At 51.0% G+C, this 16,894-nt stretch overlaps 2 protein-coding genes across 2 annotated transcripts in view; one reads left to right on the top strand and one right to left on the bottom strand.

The window, feature by feature from the left end:
- The window catches only part of LOC144142579 (uncharacterized), a 34,824-nt gene extending 24,818 nt beyond the window's left edge, over positions 1-10,006 (bottom strand). The window contains exon 1 of the mRNA XM_077674178.1: positions 9,783-10,006. The gene's annotated coding sequence lies outside the window, so the exon portion shown is untranslated. The remainder of the gene's footprint in view (positions 1-9,782) is intronic.
- LOC144142570 (polyisoprenoid diphosphate/phosphate phosphohydrolase PLPP6-like) overlaps positions 7,596-16,894 on the top strand; it is a 44,699-nt gene continuing 35,400 nt past the window's right edge. Inside the window, exon 1 of the mRNA XM_077674166.1 lies at positions 7,596-7,979. Within this exon, the coding sequence (XP_077530292.1) occupies positions 7,972-7,979 (8 nt within the window). The 5' untranslated portion in view covers positions 7,596-7,971. The remainder of the gene's footprint in view (positions 7,980-16,894) is intronic.

The following is a 16,894-nucleotide window of genomic DNA, read 5'->3' on the forward strand; positions in this document are numbered from 1 at the left end:
AGTTCTGGTCAACTTGGATGATCAATCCCTATTAGATCTCACCTCCTACCTCAACCAGATATGGCGGGCTGGTGTTCTCCCAGCTGAATGGAAAACGGCGGAGGTCCGCCTAATACCGAAGCCGGGAAAACCACCTAGCATAGAAAATTTACGCCCCATTTCCCTCACGTCCTGCGTGGGGAAGCTCCTGGAACATATTGTCCTCAACCGGCTTCAAACGTACCTAGCAGACACAGGAAAGCTTCCCGGGACTGTGGTAGGCTTCCGCCGTAATCTTTCCGCGCAAGATATCCTACTTCAAATTAAAGAGGAGGTAATGGCACCTGCCACACGAAATTCTCCTACTGCCATTTTGGCACTGGACCTAAAGGGCGCATTTGACCATGTGAAGCACACCGCCATCTTGCTTCGACTCAACTTCCTTGGCTGTGGCGCAAGAACCTACCAGTACGTCCAAGACTTCCTCACCACCAGGCAAGCCATCCTCAAGGTCGGGAACCACGCCACTGATCTTTTCTCTGTGGGTGGGCGTGGCACACCTCAGGGGGAAGTCCTATCCCTCCTGCTGTTTAACATCGCCCTGCTCGGCCTTCCTTCTCTCCTAAACGACATACCGGGTATCCGGCACGGCCTATATGCGGACGACATTACCATCTGGTCGTCCACTGGATCGATAGGGGAGATTGAGAACCGTTTGCAAATGGCGGCGGACGTAGTGAACCACTACGCCCAATCGTGCGGTCTTAGTTGTGCCCCCCAGAAGTCTGAACTGCTACTGGTCTCCCGCCAAAAAAACCAACCACCTGGATCTCCGACGATCAAAATCCGCATGGACGGCCATACCATCAGCCCCTCTCAACACATCAAGATCCTTGGCATGACATTCCAAACAGACCGCACATCCTCCATTCTAATCAACAAGTTAAAACACACCACAGAACAAGTAACCCACATGATCAGACGCATTGCCTCCAAAACGCGAGGTATGGGGGAGGCAGACACGCTTCGACTAGTCGAAGCGTTCATAATATCCCGGATCACCTACGTATGCTCTTCTGTCCGCGGCAGAACTCAAGAAAATAGATACGATAATCCGGAAAGCCTACAAGCAAGCCATCGGACTCCCAGCAAGCACCTCCACAGACCGACTTCTCCAGCTTGGAATCCATAACACCGCAGAAGAATTAATCGAGGCCCACCTCTCAAGCCCAAGAGTGCGACTGGGAGCCACAGAAGCGGGCAGAGCCATTCTCTCCCGCCTTGGACTTTCAGTCCCACTTCAACACTCACCTCCTGACCTAAGAAGCATCCCACACACAATCCGTCAATGCCTCATTGTTCCCCCTCTACCGCGCAACATGAACCCTGTGCACCACGCGGCGAGACGAGAGGCCAGAGCGAGAGCCATTTCGAGGCGCTACGGAAACGAATCCGACACTGCCTACACGGATGCTGCCACATACCCCGGGATTCAGGCCACGACCGCTGTTGTAGTCATGAAGAAACACCACCACACCAGTCTCACTATACCACACCACAACCCATTGCAAGCGGAGGAAGCGGCCGTCGCCCTCGCCGTGAGTCAAACCACAGCTACTGTCATCATCACGGACTCGCAGCAGGCGTGCCGAAATTTCGCTAACGGAAGAATCCACCGCACAACCCTCAAGATTCTTGCACAACGCCCCCCAAACCGTTCCATCAAGATCATCTGGGCCCCCGCTCATGTCGACGTTCCTGGCAACGAGACCGCCCATCTCCTGGCTCGAGATCTATCCCGCCGATCCGCTGTTGCCGGAAATGAGCCTGAGCGCATGCACCCGATGGTCACGTACCGAGAAATCACGCTACACTACCGACAAGAGCGACAGCATTACCCCCCAGCGCACAGACAACTCCCCAGAGATCTGGAGCACTCCTACGTGCCCTTCAAACGAATACTTTCCCCCACCCCACCAGAAGTCACATTTTGGCCCCTACCTGTTTCCCCCCGCAGTGCCGCTTCTGCGAGGCCCCCGGGACACTCTATCATATTGTAAGAGGCTGCGACCAAGCTCCGCTTCCCCGCCCCAATCCCTATCTTACCCATGAGCTTTGGGAGAGAGCCTTGGCCAGCTCCACCCTCGAGGATCAGCGTCAGCTGGTCGAGATGGCAGTGGATGCGGCCCGAGCTCAAGGCGTCCTGGACTAGGGAAGCCACCCCGAAGACTCCATTTTAATTTTTTTTTCCCAATAAAGAAAGTTTATTCTCTCTCAGCGCGGCCCTTTACAGTCTCGGCGAACGTGGCCGGTGGTGTGGCAGCGCAGGCACTGCATGGGACGCCCAGGGGCCACAACAAGGGCCAGTTCACCTGCAACTCGAATCTGGTGGGGGAGATCGCCCACCTTCAACCCGGACTTCAGCTTGAGAAGCACGGTGCGAGTCGTAGAACCCTTGTCACTCACACCCTGTACGCGCCAGCGTTCCTTGGTAATTTCCGTCACCTTGCCGAACGCCGCAAACGACGCACGAATGTCGTCGTCTGCGACGCCGTACAACAACCAATGAAGCTTTAACTTTACCTCCTGGTGTGGCGGGTCGATGACTAGGCAGCGTCGTCCCTTCACTTGCACCTCGCCGGCTGCTGCCATCCTTTTCGTCGCCTCGGGGCTGTTGAACGTGACAGCCCAGATGTGGTTTATCTGGTATGCCCCCAAGGCAACTACCTCGGAAAGCATACCACTCTTGGCCAGCATGTCCCTGAAGTCTTCCACTCGAAAAGGTCGAGCTCGCGCGTCACCATGTAGAAAAAATTCCCCCGCATTTCCCCGAGGGGGAGAATGTGAAAGTGCGAATGCACGGTTGTCGGCCCGCTTGCGGCGCTTGCGCTCGGCCCCCGCAGCCCACCCCCTCGCCGCCTTCTCTTCCATCTCTTCCATCGGGTTTGTAGTATCACGTGTACACCACGCAGTTATCAAGCCGCTATAACGCCGCTGAGTCGCCAACGCACGCCGCTGACGACGTAGTTTGAATGCGTTAAAGATATAAGGCGCGTCTAACACTGATATCACCGTCGCGTCTGTGGCTTGGTCGGTAGCGCGTCGCGCTGCGGCCCGCGAAGTCCTCGGATCGAAACCTGGCGCCGGATGCTGTTTTTTCTTTAAAGAGCACTGCGGACGCCGCCGCCGACGCCGGCGGTGGATGGTTTGGGGTCGCTTATAAAGAGCATTCGCTCTTAAAAACTGAGGTTCGAAACGATCCGTCCGGTTGGCAGAGAGGGCAAAATAATCTGGTACTCTTCCTTATCGCTAACTTCCATCCTGTTTCCGCGCCTTGACTGCGCCGCAATTGCCGCTCCTTGGGAGCACATGACCCTATGTCCTCCCACTGCGGTGGCCGGAAGTAGAATGACGCTACCACTTCTGTTGGTATTATTAGGCAATTTTAGAATAGGGGAAGTTAGGGGGCCCAAACACAACGCGTTCGCGCGCGGCGTTAAGAAGAGGGGCGCTCCCAACAACCCTCAAGGTGCCTGAAATTAGGGACCTTACCCTCAACCGGCTTGCGTTGCTCGGGTCGGCTCAGGTGATGGGAACTTTAGGCTTAGCACTGTTCCGGATATTTGATCGCGGCTATCTGTGCAACTGCGAATGACACGCCCTAACACAACTTTTCACCACACTATCATCCCCTTTCTCGCACGCGGAACTTTATTTCCGCTATAATAGCGGTTTGAGCGGTCGGGGACCAAGACATCTGCCGTAGCCTGTTTCGATGCTTCTTCTGCTCTAGACTACGCCGCCAGACGGAAATTTGAATAGAAAACAGGTACTGAAGTGTACAGCGACCTCGAAATGTCCGTTGGCGTCCGTGCACACAGCATTATAATCGAAAAATATGCGAATCAAGCCACCTAAAAGGGTACAAAGCGCAAAAAAAAAAAAAAAATCACATCTCGGGCACGCCGTGGACGATGCCGAGGGTGCGAAGTACTGGGACGCGAATTGTCGTTCGTGTGGCGCTTGTCATTTACAGTGCATTTACTGCACCTCAAAATCATTTTAAACTCAGACTGCATCACCACGCACGGATGATGACGCTCATCACACAGGCAATACACAACTTGCGTCCCAGTGCTTCGCACCCTCGGCATCGTTCACGGCGAGGATGTGTGATATTTTTTTTATTTAGGCACTTAGGTTTACGTGAAGACCACCTATACATTGGGGTTATGGGCCCAGAGGGGCACAGAATGATGTGGTAATTATTGATGAGGTGGTAATTAACTTTAATTGAATATTTAACTTTTTTTAGTGGCTGCAGTAAGCAGGCATGTTTGCATTGAAAAGTTAGACGCAATCGTGTTTCCACGCAGTTTAATTTGGCAGAATTCTTCTAGCGCATCCGTACACCGAGAAATCGTACTGCGAATTTTAATTGACGTTCGCATGATTACGCATGCAATACCGTACAGACCGGCGCAAAGCTCCTCCCTTTTGTGACGTGCCTGCCGCGTACGGCGTTTAGTTTGACAACGGGGTTTAAGCATGGGAAAAAGTGATAACTGGCACCCTTTCAATCTTGGCTGGTGGTAACGAAATCTGTAGTACTCGGAACCGCTATCAAAACACAGAGCAAAAGGGGGAGCTTTGCGCCGTTCTAGAATGTGTAATCATGTGAACGGAAATTAAACTTCGCAGTTCGATATCTCGGAGTACGGATACGCTAGAAAAATTCTGCCAAATGAAACTGCGCAGAAACAAGATTGCGTCTAATTCTTCAATACAAACATGCCAGCTCACTGTAGCCACTGAGAAGTTAATTATTAAATTTTAGTTAATTAAGCCACCGACATCAATACTTACCACCTAGTTCTGCGTCCCCCTGGGCGCAAAACCTCACTCTAGAGGTGGTCTTCACGTAAACCTGAGCGCCAAATTAAAAAAAAAAAGCTTGCCGACTTAATTTTGATCCCCCTGTATACTATGCATGTTTATTCCGAGTGGCCCTGCCAGTTGGCATATGGATATGCACGAGGGGTATCTGACTGTGCAGGTTAGAACGCGCCTTTTACGACCCGGTGTGTACTACAGAGCGCAGACAGGCGTGCTCCGAAGGGTGCGGTAGAAACGCTTCCCGCTTGAGCATCTCCGGTGGCGTGGAGGGCGGAGGGCGGCGTTCAGCCACTGCGTGCACCTTGGCTCGTCCTCATTTGGAACTTCGTGGAACTATACTTGCTCGCTAGAAGCGATGCTAGGAGGTTTATTCGGCACATTTCTGCAGCCAACAATTAGGCAATATAGCGGGTAATGACGGTCCCTAATGTATCGCTAATGCGCGACCACAGATAACGTCGGAAGCTATAGAAATGTTGCACGGAAATAATTCTCGAAAAGTTAACCTCAAGAACTACATTCCTACGCATAGGCTTGTTGCCAATAGTACGAAAGATTTTTTTGTATAGAAAAAATAAGATTTACACAGACAAAAGTGCGTACACGCGAACCTTAAAATCTTGAACAGCGTCCAGTCACACCGCAGGACGAGTTCGCGTCATTACGCGTCGCAGCTGTAGTTGTTGCGTCCACCGCTCGCGGCGCGTAGTATTTTTTCTTCATTCAGTCTTTATAAATTAAATACTGCTTTAGCGGCCGGGTGAACGGTGAAAAGTATGTTTAATTGAGCCTGTCTATGCAATGCAAACACCCACCGCGGTGGCTCAGTGGCTGAGGCGTTGCGCTGCTGAGCACGAGGTCGCGTGTTCGATTCCCGGCCGCGGCGGCCGCTTTTCTTATGAGGGCGAAAAGCAAAAGCGCCCGTGTGTACGAGATTTCGGCGCACGTTAAAGATCCCCAGGTGGTCAAAATTAATCCGGAGCCCTCCACTACGGCGCGCCTCATCGCCAGCGTTGCGTCGGCGTGTTGAACCCTACAATCAATCAATGCAATGCAAACACAAGCAGACGTTTTTCAAATTCACTTCAGTGTCCTTTTAATTCTTGCAGTATTCTGATTACAAGACACTCTCTCTCTAAATCCTATTCTGTATTCTCAAGCCGATGTTGTTGTTCTACAAGGTGAAGCACGACCAGCTTTGTGTTGTTGAAGCAGTTCAGTATGCAAACCGCACATCGGAACAGGGCGAACGCAATTGTTCTTTAAGCCGGAGGAACAAAAATGAAGTGGGGAAAAATGACGGAGTTACGTTGCGGTGCTCTTATTTTTGCCTGCAGCATTGCCAATAACTAAAACCAGTCAAACCCGACCAACCAGAAGCCATAGAGTTTCATACAAATTATTATTATTGTATGAAACTCTATGTCAGAAGCCAGGCTCTGAACTCGAAACTGAAACTGGGACATAATGAAACTGAAACTTCAAAAACCGCGGCGCCACCGTCGCCGCGCCTATGTATGTGTCCGAGCCACCGACAGCCACCGAGCGCGTCGGTCGCCGGCTCAGCCGGCCCAGGGCTCGCAAGCTTGGACGTTCCCTGTCTTCCCTATAGGCGGCGTAAAAATCGACGCCCCACGTGACCAACCTTGACCAACCTAAAGCGCTGTTTTCGACCATCAAGCCCACCAGACGGCGCAGGCAAAATGTTACTTTTGGTATAGAATACAAAACATTCATTCCGTGACTCAAAGAGCCCACACAGTTCGCTTACAATGTGTTATTTAAAAATACTATTAACAAGTTCCGCATCAAACATCTGTTGAGCAAAAATGTACGCAACTTTTTACGAACAGCCGACTGGTGCACCACCTTGTTTCTGAATTCGCAACCACAAAGCCGCCAATTCAAATTGAAACCGCTGCAACGGCCGACCGTTTCAATGTGCGCGGAGCACCGGTTTCGTGACTGTTATTGCTGTTATGTGCTTTTGCGTCCATCAGTTGTTGAGAGGACTGGCAAAACACGAGAATTGAGTGCTTGTGGAATGACAAATGTGGGAAATTCCGCATCGGAAGGCAGCTGTCGAGGCCAGAATATTCGATTCTTCAAACAGAAGGTGAGTGTTATGCACTCCGCTAGAAAGACGGTGCAAAGGAAACCGTTGTCGCCGTCAATACTTCATTTGTGCCCTTCGTTCGAAATCTTAGCGCAAGTGAACGAGTTGTTATGGCAAAAAAAAATGTTGTCACGAAAGCGACGTACAATTGCAGCGATCGAAATGAAATGATGTCCTGGCCTCTGTAAACTTGCGGATGTCAATAAACGATTTGTTCTCACTTGCTGCTCACTGTGGTCTGTGCCAGTCGAGGCCATCTGGTCACCTGGCGTAACATCACTTCACTAGCGCGGCGCAAGTAAACACGCGACCAGCGTGCCAGCCAGGAGCCAGCAGGAGCAGCCACGGCCGGACTCGACGCCCCTTTCGCGCGCGGGAGGAGGAGAGTCGAGTCCGGCCGTGGAGCAACGAACCGGCGGCCGCCGTGCGAGGGCAGCCATGTTATTAAGGAGCTCAAGCGGCCTGTGCAAAAAGCATCCGCCATGTTTACAAAGCCGTGTTTACAGCGCCATCAAGCGGGCGTACTGGGTAGTTCACGACGCCGCCACTACGCTTTTTCTGGCACTACAGGCAAAGCTAGACCTTTGCTTCTCTAAAATCCTCCCTGTTCTGTGGCCGGCCCCCGACCGACTACCGACTCAACTCACGTGGTGAACGTGGCACGGGTTCAGGTGCGCCGTGCGTGTGTGCGAGAAAGCCCCGGCTGCCCCGGCCACCCCGGCTTTGCCAGCTGCACGCGCACTAGGGGGTCTCTCGTACTGCCAGGCCCTGCCTTGAGCGGCGCTCCAGTAAGTGAGCGTGTCGGATGCTCGAGCTGCTTCGACCCTTGTGATGTATCCGGCTCGACGCTCGACGGAGCGATAACGCGGCGGCTCAGGCCGGCGTCACCCTCGTCCTCGGACGCGACAAGTCTTGCACGTCCCCGACGCAACGTATAACTGTGCCCGCAGCTACGACGCGTACTGCATTTCTACGGCACTATGAAGCGGTAAGTCAAACCGGCGCCCCGTAACTGGTGTCACTCGCTTGTCGCCGTCGACAAGCGAGTGACAAGCGTCGACTCGCTTCTCGCCGTCATATCGCCGTCGAGCGCAAAAAATCTGACTGGAGGAGAAAAGCTAGATCGATTGTCTATAGATTGTCTTTTCTTCAGCCAGTTGTGCTGTTGTAACCTGAAATAAGCCTGAATTCGTCTACCGCAGCTGGTACCATCCCGAACAGCTAGAATTGGCAGATCCGCATGCTCGGGCATTTTGCCTAGTATTCTTCAAGTCTCATTATATTGGACTTAGATAAAGTCATCCGCTCTGCGCACGGATTTAAGTAACGTGCCTTTAAATTTTATATTTCCTTTCGTGCAACGCTGACCCTAATCAGATGAAAAAAAATAAGCAGTTGGGGCAGGGAGGCTGAGCACGCTCTGCTGAGCTGGCTAGTTAAAATTCGCTTCTGCAGTTACATCATGCATGGCTGACTCGTTCCCAGGGAAAAAATAAAAAAAAGCATGTTTTGCATAGATAACGTTTACTGCGACTGTAAAATACGTTTTTTTTTTAATGTATTGCGTCTAGGAGCAATAGCCATTAAATGCCCAGAAACCAGTGCGGTAATGTGCATACGAATACTTTTCCGTCGAGAGGCCGTGTTGCCTCACCGCGCCTATCTGGCAGCATAAATACTGCCGTAAATAAATAAATAAAATTATTATTATTGATAAATAACATAAGTATAACGAAAACCTGGCAGCGTAAACACTGGCAGGTGTTTTTTTCTTCTTTAGCTGTGTATTGCGGCTGTGCCGATAGCGACTACATAAACGAACAGCTGCGTGTTGCTGTGTGCTGACCAGAGGTTTTACCCTCAACCCAACTTTTTTTTTTTTTTGAAATGGCCTTCTCCTTCCTACTTACGGAAGCTGCGCAGCGCTGAAGCTAAACTTTAGAAAACAGTGGTGCGCCCTGATTATTTGAGAAACGGGGACCGAACCTTTTTTTCTTAGCAGGCTGTCGTATACTGCATCGTGCTCCTGACAAGAAGCGAAGTCTGATTCCGGTTTTTTTTGCATGTTTTTTTTTTTCCTCTTGTTGCTAGAATCTTGAGTGGCTGCAAGGCTGTTGTGGTGAGGCAAAGCGGCGCTTCCTGGTGTAGTGCCAAGAGCGCATGCGCGCGGAACATGTACTGCTAATATATAAGTTGCACCGCAAAGAGGCCGCTGTGAGCGCAGCACTTTTCCTACTAAAGTTGTCTGCAGCGCAGGCTAGGGCATCGGTAAAGGAGCGGCGATTTCTCGAGCAGTTATCGCCCACTGCCTGCAGCATGACGTGCCAACAATATATGGGTTGGACACTGAGACACGGTGTAAAGAAAGACGGCCTTGATGAATGCATCGGTTCCTTCCTGCCATTTGTTTTATCTGCAATCTGACTAGTCGGCTACAATAGCAGCTACTTGCGTATTTTCGCCTGCGCTACTCCTCGTTCTTCTCAGCCTTGTTATCATGACGTTACCTTAGATGCCTTCTTTGTGTGGGCGCCCGTGCGTGACTCGTGATAATCTCGGCTGTTGGTGTCGGGGACAGAGCGCCGACACTTAGGTAATATCAGAGTCCTTCAATGCCTTTAAGACTCTGGTAATATGAAGGCTACGAACCGAGTCCATGATATGCGTGGCATCTTTCACAACAGAAATGACCCCCCGAACCACCAGGATATAGAAAACGGCGCTGCTGCTTGCGAGGCAATCATCTGCGCAACGTGCCTATAGCTGTTAGTTGCGCGCGTTGTTCACTCACACTGCTCTGCCTGGCTCTGCCGAGAAGCGCGTTCCAACGTTGTCCACGATCTCCAGCGGTTGCAAGGCGAAACACCTTTGTTCTCGAGTGTGCGGGTTATCTCCATGGACAAAGATAAAGCTTGTTGTGCGTCAAGTACAGTTGGCGCATACAACGGTCGAGGGAACACGAAATAGTGACTGGCAAGCAAGCCTGACGTCATGTGCAATCTGTCAAAATTTTGTGGGCCACGGCGACCGTGGCCGGAGCAGGCGCGCGGCCGAGCAGGGGCGCTGCGCTTGCCGCTGTCCGCTGGTTACGCGGCTAAAGAGAGTAAGGGGAACTTTTGCGCTTGCTTTCGTAGTATGGCTGGCGCGATAAGTGCAGCGGGGCAAATTTCTCAGAGCAGGCGCACTTGTCGCGCCGGATACACTATAAAAGCAAGAGCAAAAGTTACACTCGTTCTCTTTAGTCGCGCAACCAGCCAACAGCGGCAAGCGCAGCGCCCTGTCCGGCTGCGCGCCTGCTCCGGCCACGGTCGCCGTGGCCCACAAAATTTTGAGACTGTACGCCTGGAGCAGTGGCGTGTTATATTGAAGTCGGATTATTAGACTCGTCGACTTGAGAAGTTAGTCCGTGTTTCGAAATGAAGTGCTCGCAGTAGCCTGATCTCAACAAAACAGGCTTTAATAAAAGTGACAGGTTGGCCTGTATCGGTAGATTTCAAACGCAGAAAATGTCAAAAGCCTGGAAGCGGCTAGCTACAGCTGACCGGTGCATTTTTTTCGCACTACGATTTGTGACGTCGCGAATCGTGAATGGTGAAACGGGATTTGCGGGGCTCCTTTATGCGGTTTTTTTTTTCTTAATCACAAGCGCAGGCAGGCGGAGACGTCAAAATGCAATGAAATGCTCCCGCGACTTCGAAGCGGACATGTGAATTTGAACCACGGCGCTCATCGCGATTTTTAACGTAACTGTGAAAGCACTGCCCTGATTAAGGTTAATCGCCGTTCGACCGGAGAAACACGAACGCTGAATTGCCCGCCGCCGCGCTTCGCTGTGCGCGCGCCAACTGTTCAAATTTTTCGCGGACATGAAGCAGGGGTAGTGCGTCGACCCATTCGGGACGGAAACGCACGTGGACACATCAAACCCGTGGAATGCTCCCAGTCACACACACGCACACACAAAAGCGTATTTAGGGCTAGTGTATACGCTGTCTGCAGCCAGTGACCGGGCGGGAGCTCTGGGTCTTGCCCGCTGGCGAAATACACACACGCAAAAAAGATGAGGCACCAAACTGGTCGAAATTGCACCGCATGAACGGTCATCCCTGAAATATCAAGTTTTTTTTTTTTTTTTTGGGGGGGGGGGGGGGGGGTATTGCGATTTTTCTGTACAGTGCGCGTCAGGCTTGTCTAGGGCAAGCGAGCGCGCGGCTTGGGAGCGCGCTGGCGACATCTGCTGATAGAAGCTGGGTTGGAGATAGCTTGCCATTGCGCGTGCGCCGATCTCGTACAGGGTCAGGCCGATCGTCGTTTCGCATGTGCCGCTCGAATTTGCAGACGCCATCACCCTCGAGGGGCGCTTGTCTTTCACAGTGGCGGCCGGGAGCGTTCACAGGCCAGATAGACGCGTCGTCCGACGCGGTGCAATACCTATCAGGCGGTTACGCAATACTACAAAACGACATGCAGTAATATTCTGAATCTAACGTTTTGCAAACGAAAAGCACGCAACAAGAACGCACTGCAGCGCCTTCCGTCGAAACTTTTGTGCGATTTAGTAACGGCTGCACCACAGAACAGGGAGGATTTTAGAGAAGCAAAGGTCTAGCTTTGCCTGTAGTGCCAGAAAAAGCGTAGTGGCGGCGTCGTGAACTACCCAGTACGCCCGCTTGATGGCGCTGTAAACACGGCTTTGTAAACATGGCGGATGCTTTTTGCACAGGCCGCTTGAGCTCCTTAATAACATGGCTGCCCTCGCACGGCGGCCGCCGGCTCGCTGCTCCACGGCCGGACTCGACTCTCCTCCTCCCGCGCGCGAAAGGGGCGTCGAGTCCGGCCGTGGCTGCTCCTGCTGGCTGGCACGCTGGTCGCGTGTTTACTTGCGCCGCGCTAGTGAAGTGATGTTACGCCAGGTGACCAGATGGCCTCGACTGGCACAGACCACAGTGAGCAGCAAGTGAGAACAAATCGTTTATTGACATCCGCAAGTTTACAGAGGCCAGGACATCATTTCATTTCGATCGCTGCAATTGTACGTCGCTTTCGTGACAACATTTTTTTTTTGCCATAACAACTCGTTCACTTGCGCTAAGATTTCGAACGAAGGGCACAAATGAAGTATTGACGGCGACAACGGTTTCCTTTGCACCGTCTTTCTAGCGGAGTGCATAACACTCACCTTCTGTTGGAAGAATCGAATATTCTGGCCTCGACAGCTGCCTTCCGATGCGGAATTTCCCACATTTGTCATTCCACAAGCACTCAATTCCCGTGTTTTGCCAGTCCTCTCAACAACTGATGGACGCAAAAGCACATAACAGCAATAACAGTCACGAAACCGGTGCTCCGCGCACATTGAAACGGTCGGCCGTTGCAGCGGTTTCAATTTGAATTGGCGGCTTTGTGGTTGCGAATTCAGAAACGAGGTGGTGCACCAGTCGGCTGTTCGTAAAAAGTTGCGTACATTTTTGCTCAACGGATGTTTGATGCGGAACTTGTTAATAGTATTTTTAAATAACACATTGTAAGCGAACTGTGTGGGCTCTTTGAGTCACGGAATGAATGTTTTGTATTCTATACCAAAAGTAACATTTTGCCTGCGCCGTCTGGTGGGCTTGATGGTCGAAAACAGCGCTTTAGGTTGGTCACGTGGGGCGTCGATTTTTACGCCGCCTATAGGGAAGACAGGGAACGTCCAAGCTTGAGAGGCCTGGCTGCACTGATAATGCGTCCCGTCAAATTGCAACGGCTGCACTGATAATGCATCGTGTCACCGCCTGCGATTGACACTGCAGAATAAAAGCGCCACTTGCGGGGCGTGGCGTCTCTGAGTTTGAGGGGCCCATGCTATAAGACGACCGACCCGAGCCTGTCCGAGATCCACGCACGCGCAATTGGCGGTGAGCGCGACCACGGGAGGCGCTGCAAAGCGCGCCTCCGTGGCGTCGGCTTAGGGATTCTCGCATTTGTCGTCTGCTTCACTCGGGCTCGCTCTCTACGCTGTTTCTTTGCGCGCGGTTGAGATTTTGTGCTTGTCCGCAGCAGATCTCGCGAATGCGAAACTTTTTTTCGTAACAAAAGATTTAAAACAGCGTAAACTAGCTCAAGGCGTGATTTTAAGTATAGTTTTTGATACCGCTCCGGAAAAAAACATTGCCGGCGTGGCCCATGCATTGCTGCGAAGCTGGTCCTGTGCGGAGCGCGAAGAGTCGGAGCTAGGCGTCAGCCTCTGTGTTCAGCAGTCTTTCGAACAAAGGTAACAGCCGCAGGCTGACAACCGACAACAGCGAAAATGGAAGACCAAAACAAATTCCAGGCCTTCGGGGCTGTCGGCTTTGGCAGAAGGCATTACGATTCCAGCTAATCATATGTAAGGTAAAACAGATTTGGCAATCTCGCCTAACACTCGAAACTATTGTATCAAGTCACTTTACGTTGTCACGGCATGAAAGTGTGCCGACATGCACTATGTGGCGCAAATAATGTAGGTTGATTTCCAAATAACCTGCTGTGTGTATAGGCGCGTGCTGGTTTTATACCAGGCTTCTAACCAGTATGCAGGCTTATTGAGCAAAACGAGTAACCTGTAAGGCAAACATACAGTGAGGCTATGTTTGTTCAGATTTGGAGGGATATTTCGGTACATTTACCACAGCCATATCATCCCAATATTCAGATAGGCGTTATAGTAAAACTGCACTCAAGAGATGGAGGACCAGGAGGAGGAGAAAACTTTAATAGTAAAATCGAGCTGGTTAGTGGGCAGGCTCCTCAGTCCAAGACGAGAGAGTAAGATTCATTCTGCAATTCACCGAACGTCATCCCGAGTAGGCCAGGATTTGTTCTTTGCGACTAAATGGGTTGGAAAACAATAAAGAGCTGTCTGGACATATTCATTGGTTTCGAATTGTGTTATACTGAAAATTGGCATGTATACTATTTATTGCGTTAGTTAGCAAGTATATCAAGTTTTCAACACCGTAATCATGTCATAACTTTTCGGGTTGAGAGCGAGTTCGTTACGATATCGATGGTTCGATAGAAATTAGGTGCACAAAAGCCGCCTTCCAGTACTGTGGACAACGTTATCTGCGCCGTAGCACAGATCTTATTGCATTGAATATTCACACGAACTTTGTGAGCCTCGCAAACATCCCCAAACCTCCTAGGACGTTTAGGACGGTGCAGAAAAATGAATGCGTTGGGCACAGAAAAAAAAAAAAAAAAAAACGTTCATCTAACAACAACGAAAGAAAAACACCCGTTTTATTTCCTGCTGTGCGACCCGCTGCTTGATGCGTAGCATTAGACTGTTGACTCTCCATTAGAGCATCTCAGAAATAGTTAAGGGAAGCATACGCATTTTGAATACTTACCGAGGAGCTCTGAGCGCTGAAACTCGCAAATACGCTAGATAGGACGAGGGCGAGTTACACACGATTGTCTGAGCGATGCTCTCTGAAAGTCGTTCTCTCTCTCCTCGTGTGTTGTAAAATTGTGTGGGACAAAGCTTGAAATTATTCAGAGCCGTCAGAATCTGATTGAAAACACGCTTTTTAAAGCACCAAAGCATCAAAGCGGGCGATTTCTAGCAAAGGCACTGCTGCCAGTCAGAACCGGACGACCGCGGCGCGGGTGTAGCAGTGGGGCGAGTGTAGCAGACGACAGCGGAGCGGGTCCCTAAGCTGACGTCAGATCCAAGGGGCGCCACTCAAACATCTCACCTCCAATAGCAAGCTATCTCCAACCCAGCTGCTATCAGCAGGTGTCGCCAGCATGCTCGGAAACCGCGCGCTCGCTTGCCCTATCTGACGCGCACTGTACTAGACCTTGGGCAATCTGATCGGAAAGCTAGGGTCAAGCAAATGAAAATTTTCATACAGACCAGGAACGTAACGTAGGAATACGTCGTGAGAGCATCAACAGGCATGTAGTTCTGAAGAATAATTTACTGTATCTTTATATATATCTAGTTTTTTCCGAACGCTCTCAAACAGGGCTCCGGGTATGTGTCCGACTACACATTGAGAAGGCTTCGGGAAAGTTCCTTGCGTATCTTATCACCGCGTACGTGGAAAATTACCCTGCAATTGGTGTCGCGCTACTTGACTAGGGTTACTGTTTACGGCCTACAGGTGTTGATGAAAGTGTCATACGCTTTCTCAACACGTGACGGCCCCCTTGAGACTCCGAACCACTTCCTCCGCATTTTTTTTTTCGTTTCGGCTTCTATGAAGCCAACGCTCGCGTCGCCTCTTCATCCTTTGCGGATTTCTTTGCATACTTGTTGAGCTGCCGCATATTTACGCCGCTTCTTTAAACGCCGGCCTTCTGACCTGTGCGCAGCACGCCTAAAAACTAGAATGAAGCAAATACGCGCGGTCACCGAACTCCCGTCTGGGCCGTTGCGCCAGGCGGTCGAGCGCGGGCTTCAGTTTTTCTTATCGCGCTGCCAGAATGGGCTGTCCCTGTCTAGATAATCGGGTTCCCAGAACGCGCCATTGTATTCGCAGCGGCGAAGAAAAACGCTGGGTGTGTGCTAAGAAATTACCCTGAAAATAATCAGATGTTTGTGTAAAAAAAAAAATGCGGCTCGTCGGGCTGCTATACTTGCACTCCCTATCGCTCAGGCCTTTCAAAAAAGGGAACACGTGTAGCGGGCGTGGCTTTCCCAGCTGCTAACAATTTATGGACAATGTGGGCGGTCTTTGAAGCGATGGCACGCTGATTCAAAGGGCGCGGGTTTGAGTCGGGGGGGGGGGGGGGGGGGGGGTTTATGGTGAGGAGAGAGACGAAAAAGCTTTCGGGTGTTACAACCTGACCCGTAGCCCCCCACTACGACGTACCTCGTACGTAGACCAGGTGCACCTTCGGCATGTCGGGTACCCCCAAATTTCAATTTCTGAGGTGATGGCACACCGCAGCTCATTCGGCAAGGTTTCTTGTATAGCAGAGTACGAGCAGCGACAGCGCGAGGAACGGCGACAAGCGAAAGGGACACGCGGCACGAGCCCTGACTGTCAACTAAGGTTTTTATTGCAACGGCGACGATATACACTTGGCTATGTGGGAAACGAACAAAGGGCCGGGTGGTGATGTGCGACTAGGCCCAATCAGTCAAAACGACACGCCTGTACCAGCGTGCGCAAGCCGAAAGCAAGTGTTCGTCGTCAGATATCTTTGTCAGCGAACACCGTTTCCGCAACCCAAATGAAGGCGAACACGTGGAGGAGGAGCACGTTCTGTTCGGCTTTCGTTGTGTCTATTTGATTTATCGCAATCGTCATCATGCGCGTGGCGCTGCGGGCAATGCAGGGGTATTGGAGCCAACAGCACTACAAGCCAGGAGGGCAGAATTCACATTGCCGAGTCACAATGCACTGCTGCTAACTTAGCCCACGTCCTTAAAAGCTTTGTCCCTGTGTAAATGAAGGGGAAATTTGGCCCCTGTAGGAAGGGGCTTGGGGCAGTATTATATGGGTTGCACAAATTAATCGAACGCCACTTCATAGAAGCCCTTTCATCGAACGCCGTTTGGTAAAGGCACGTTTCATCGAGGACATTGCATAGAATTTGGTCGTACACAGAAGAGCAGAGCCTTCAGGGCGCATGGACCGAAGTAAACGAGATTATTTTTTCGCGCTGTTATTTCATCACCAAGCACTGTGGCACGTAGAAAAGCATTGATGAGTTCGCTAGATACTGGTATGTGTATACGTGGCTCAGTTAACGATATTCAAAATGGCGTAAAAAATGAAATTGAATACTATCGCTCGTTGGAAGCCAGATCTCTCTCTTGATGGTTACACTTACATTGTCGACAAAAAAAAAAAAAAATCACGCCATATCCACGGAATGAATGATAAGTGGGGCGAAGCTCGAGAGGGGGAGATCATCGGTAAC

The sequence above is a fragment of the Haemaphysalis longicornis genome, unplaced genomic scaffold (assembly GCF_048455015.1).
Source record: "Haemaphysalis longicornis isolate Haplotype H1 unplaced genomic scaffold, Haemaphysalis longicornis Haplotype H1 scaffold_1, whole genome shotgun sequence".
Taxonomy (NCBI): Eukaryota; Metazoa; Arthropoda; class Arachnida; order Ixodida; family Ixodidae; genus Haemaphysalis; species Haemaphysalis longicornis.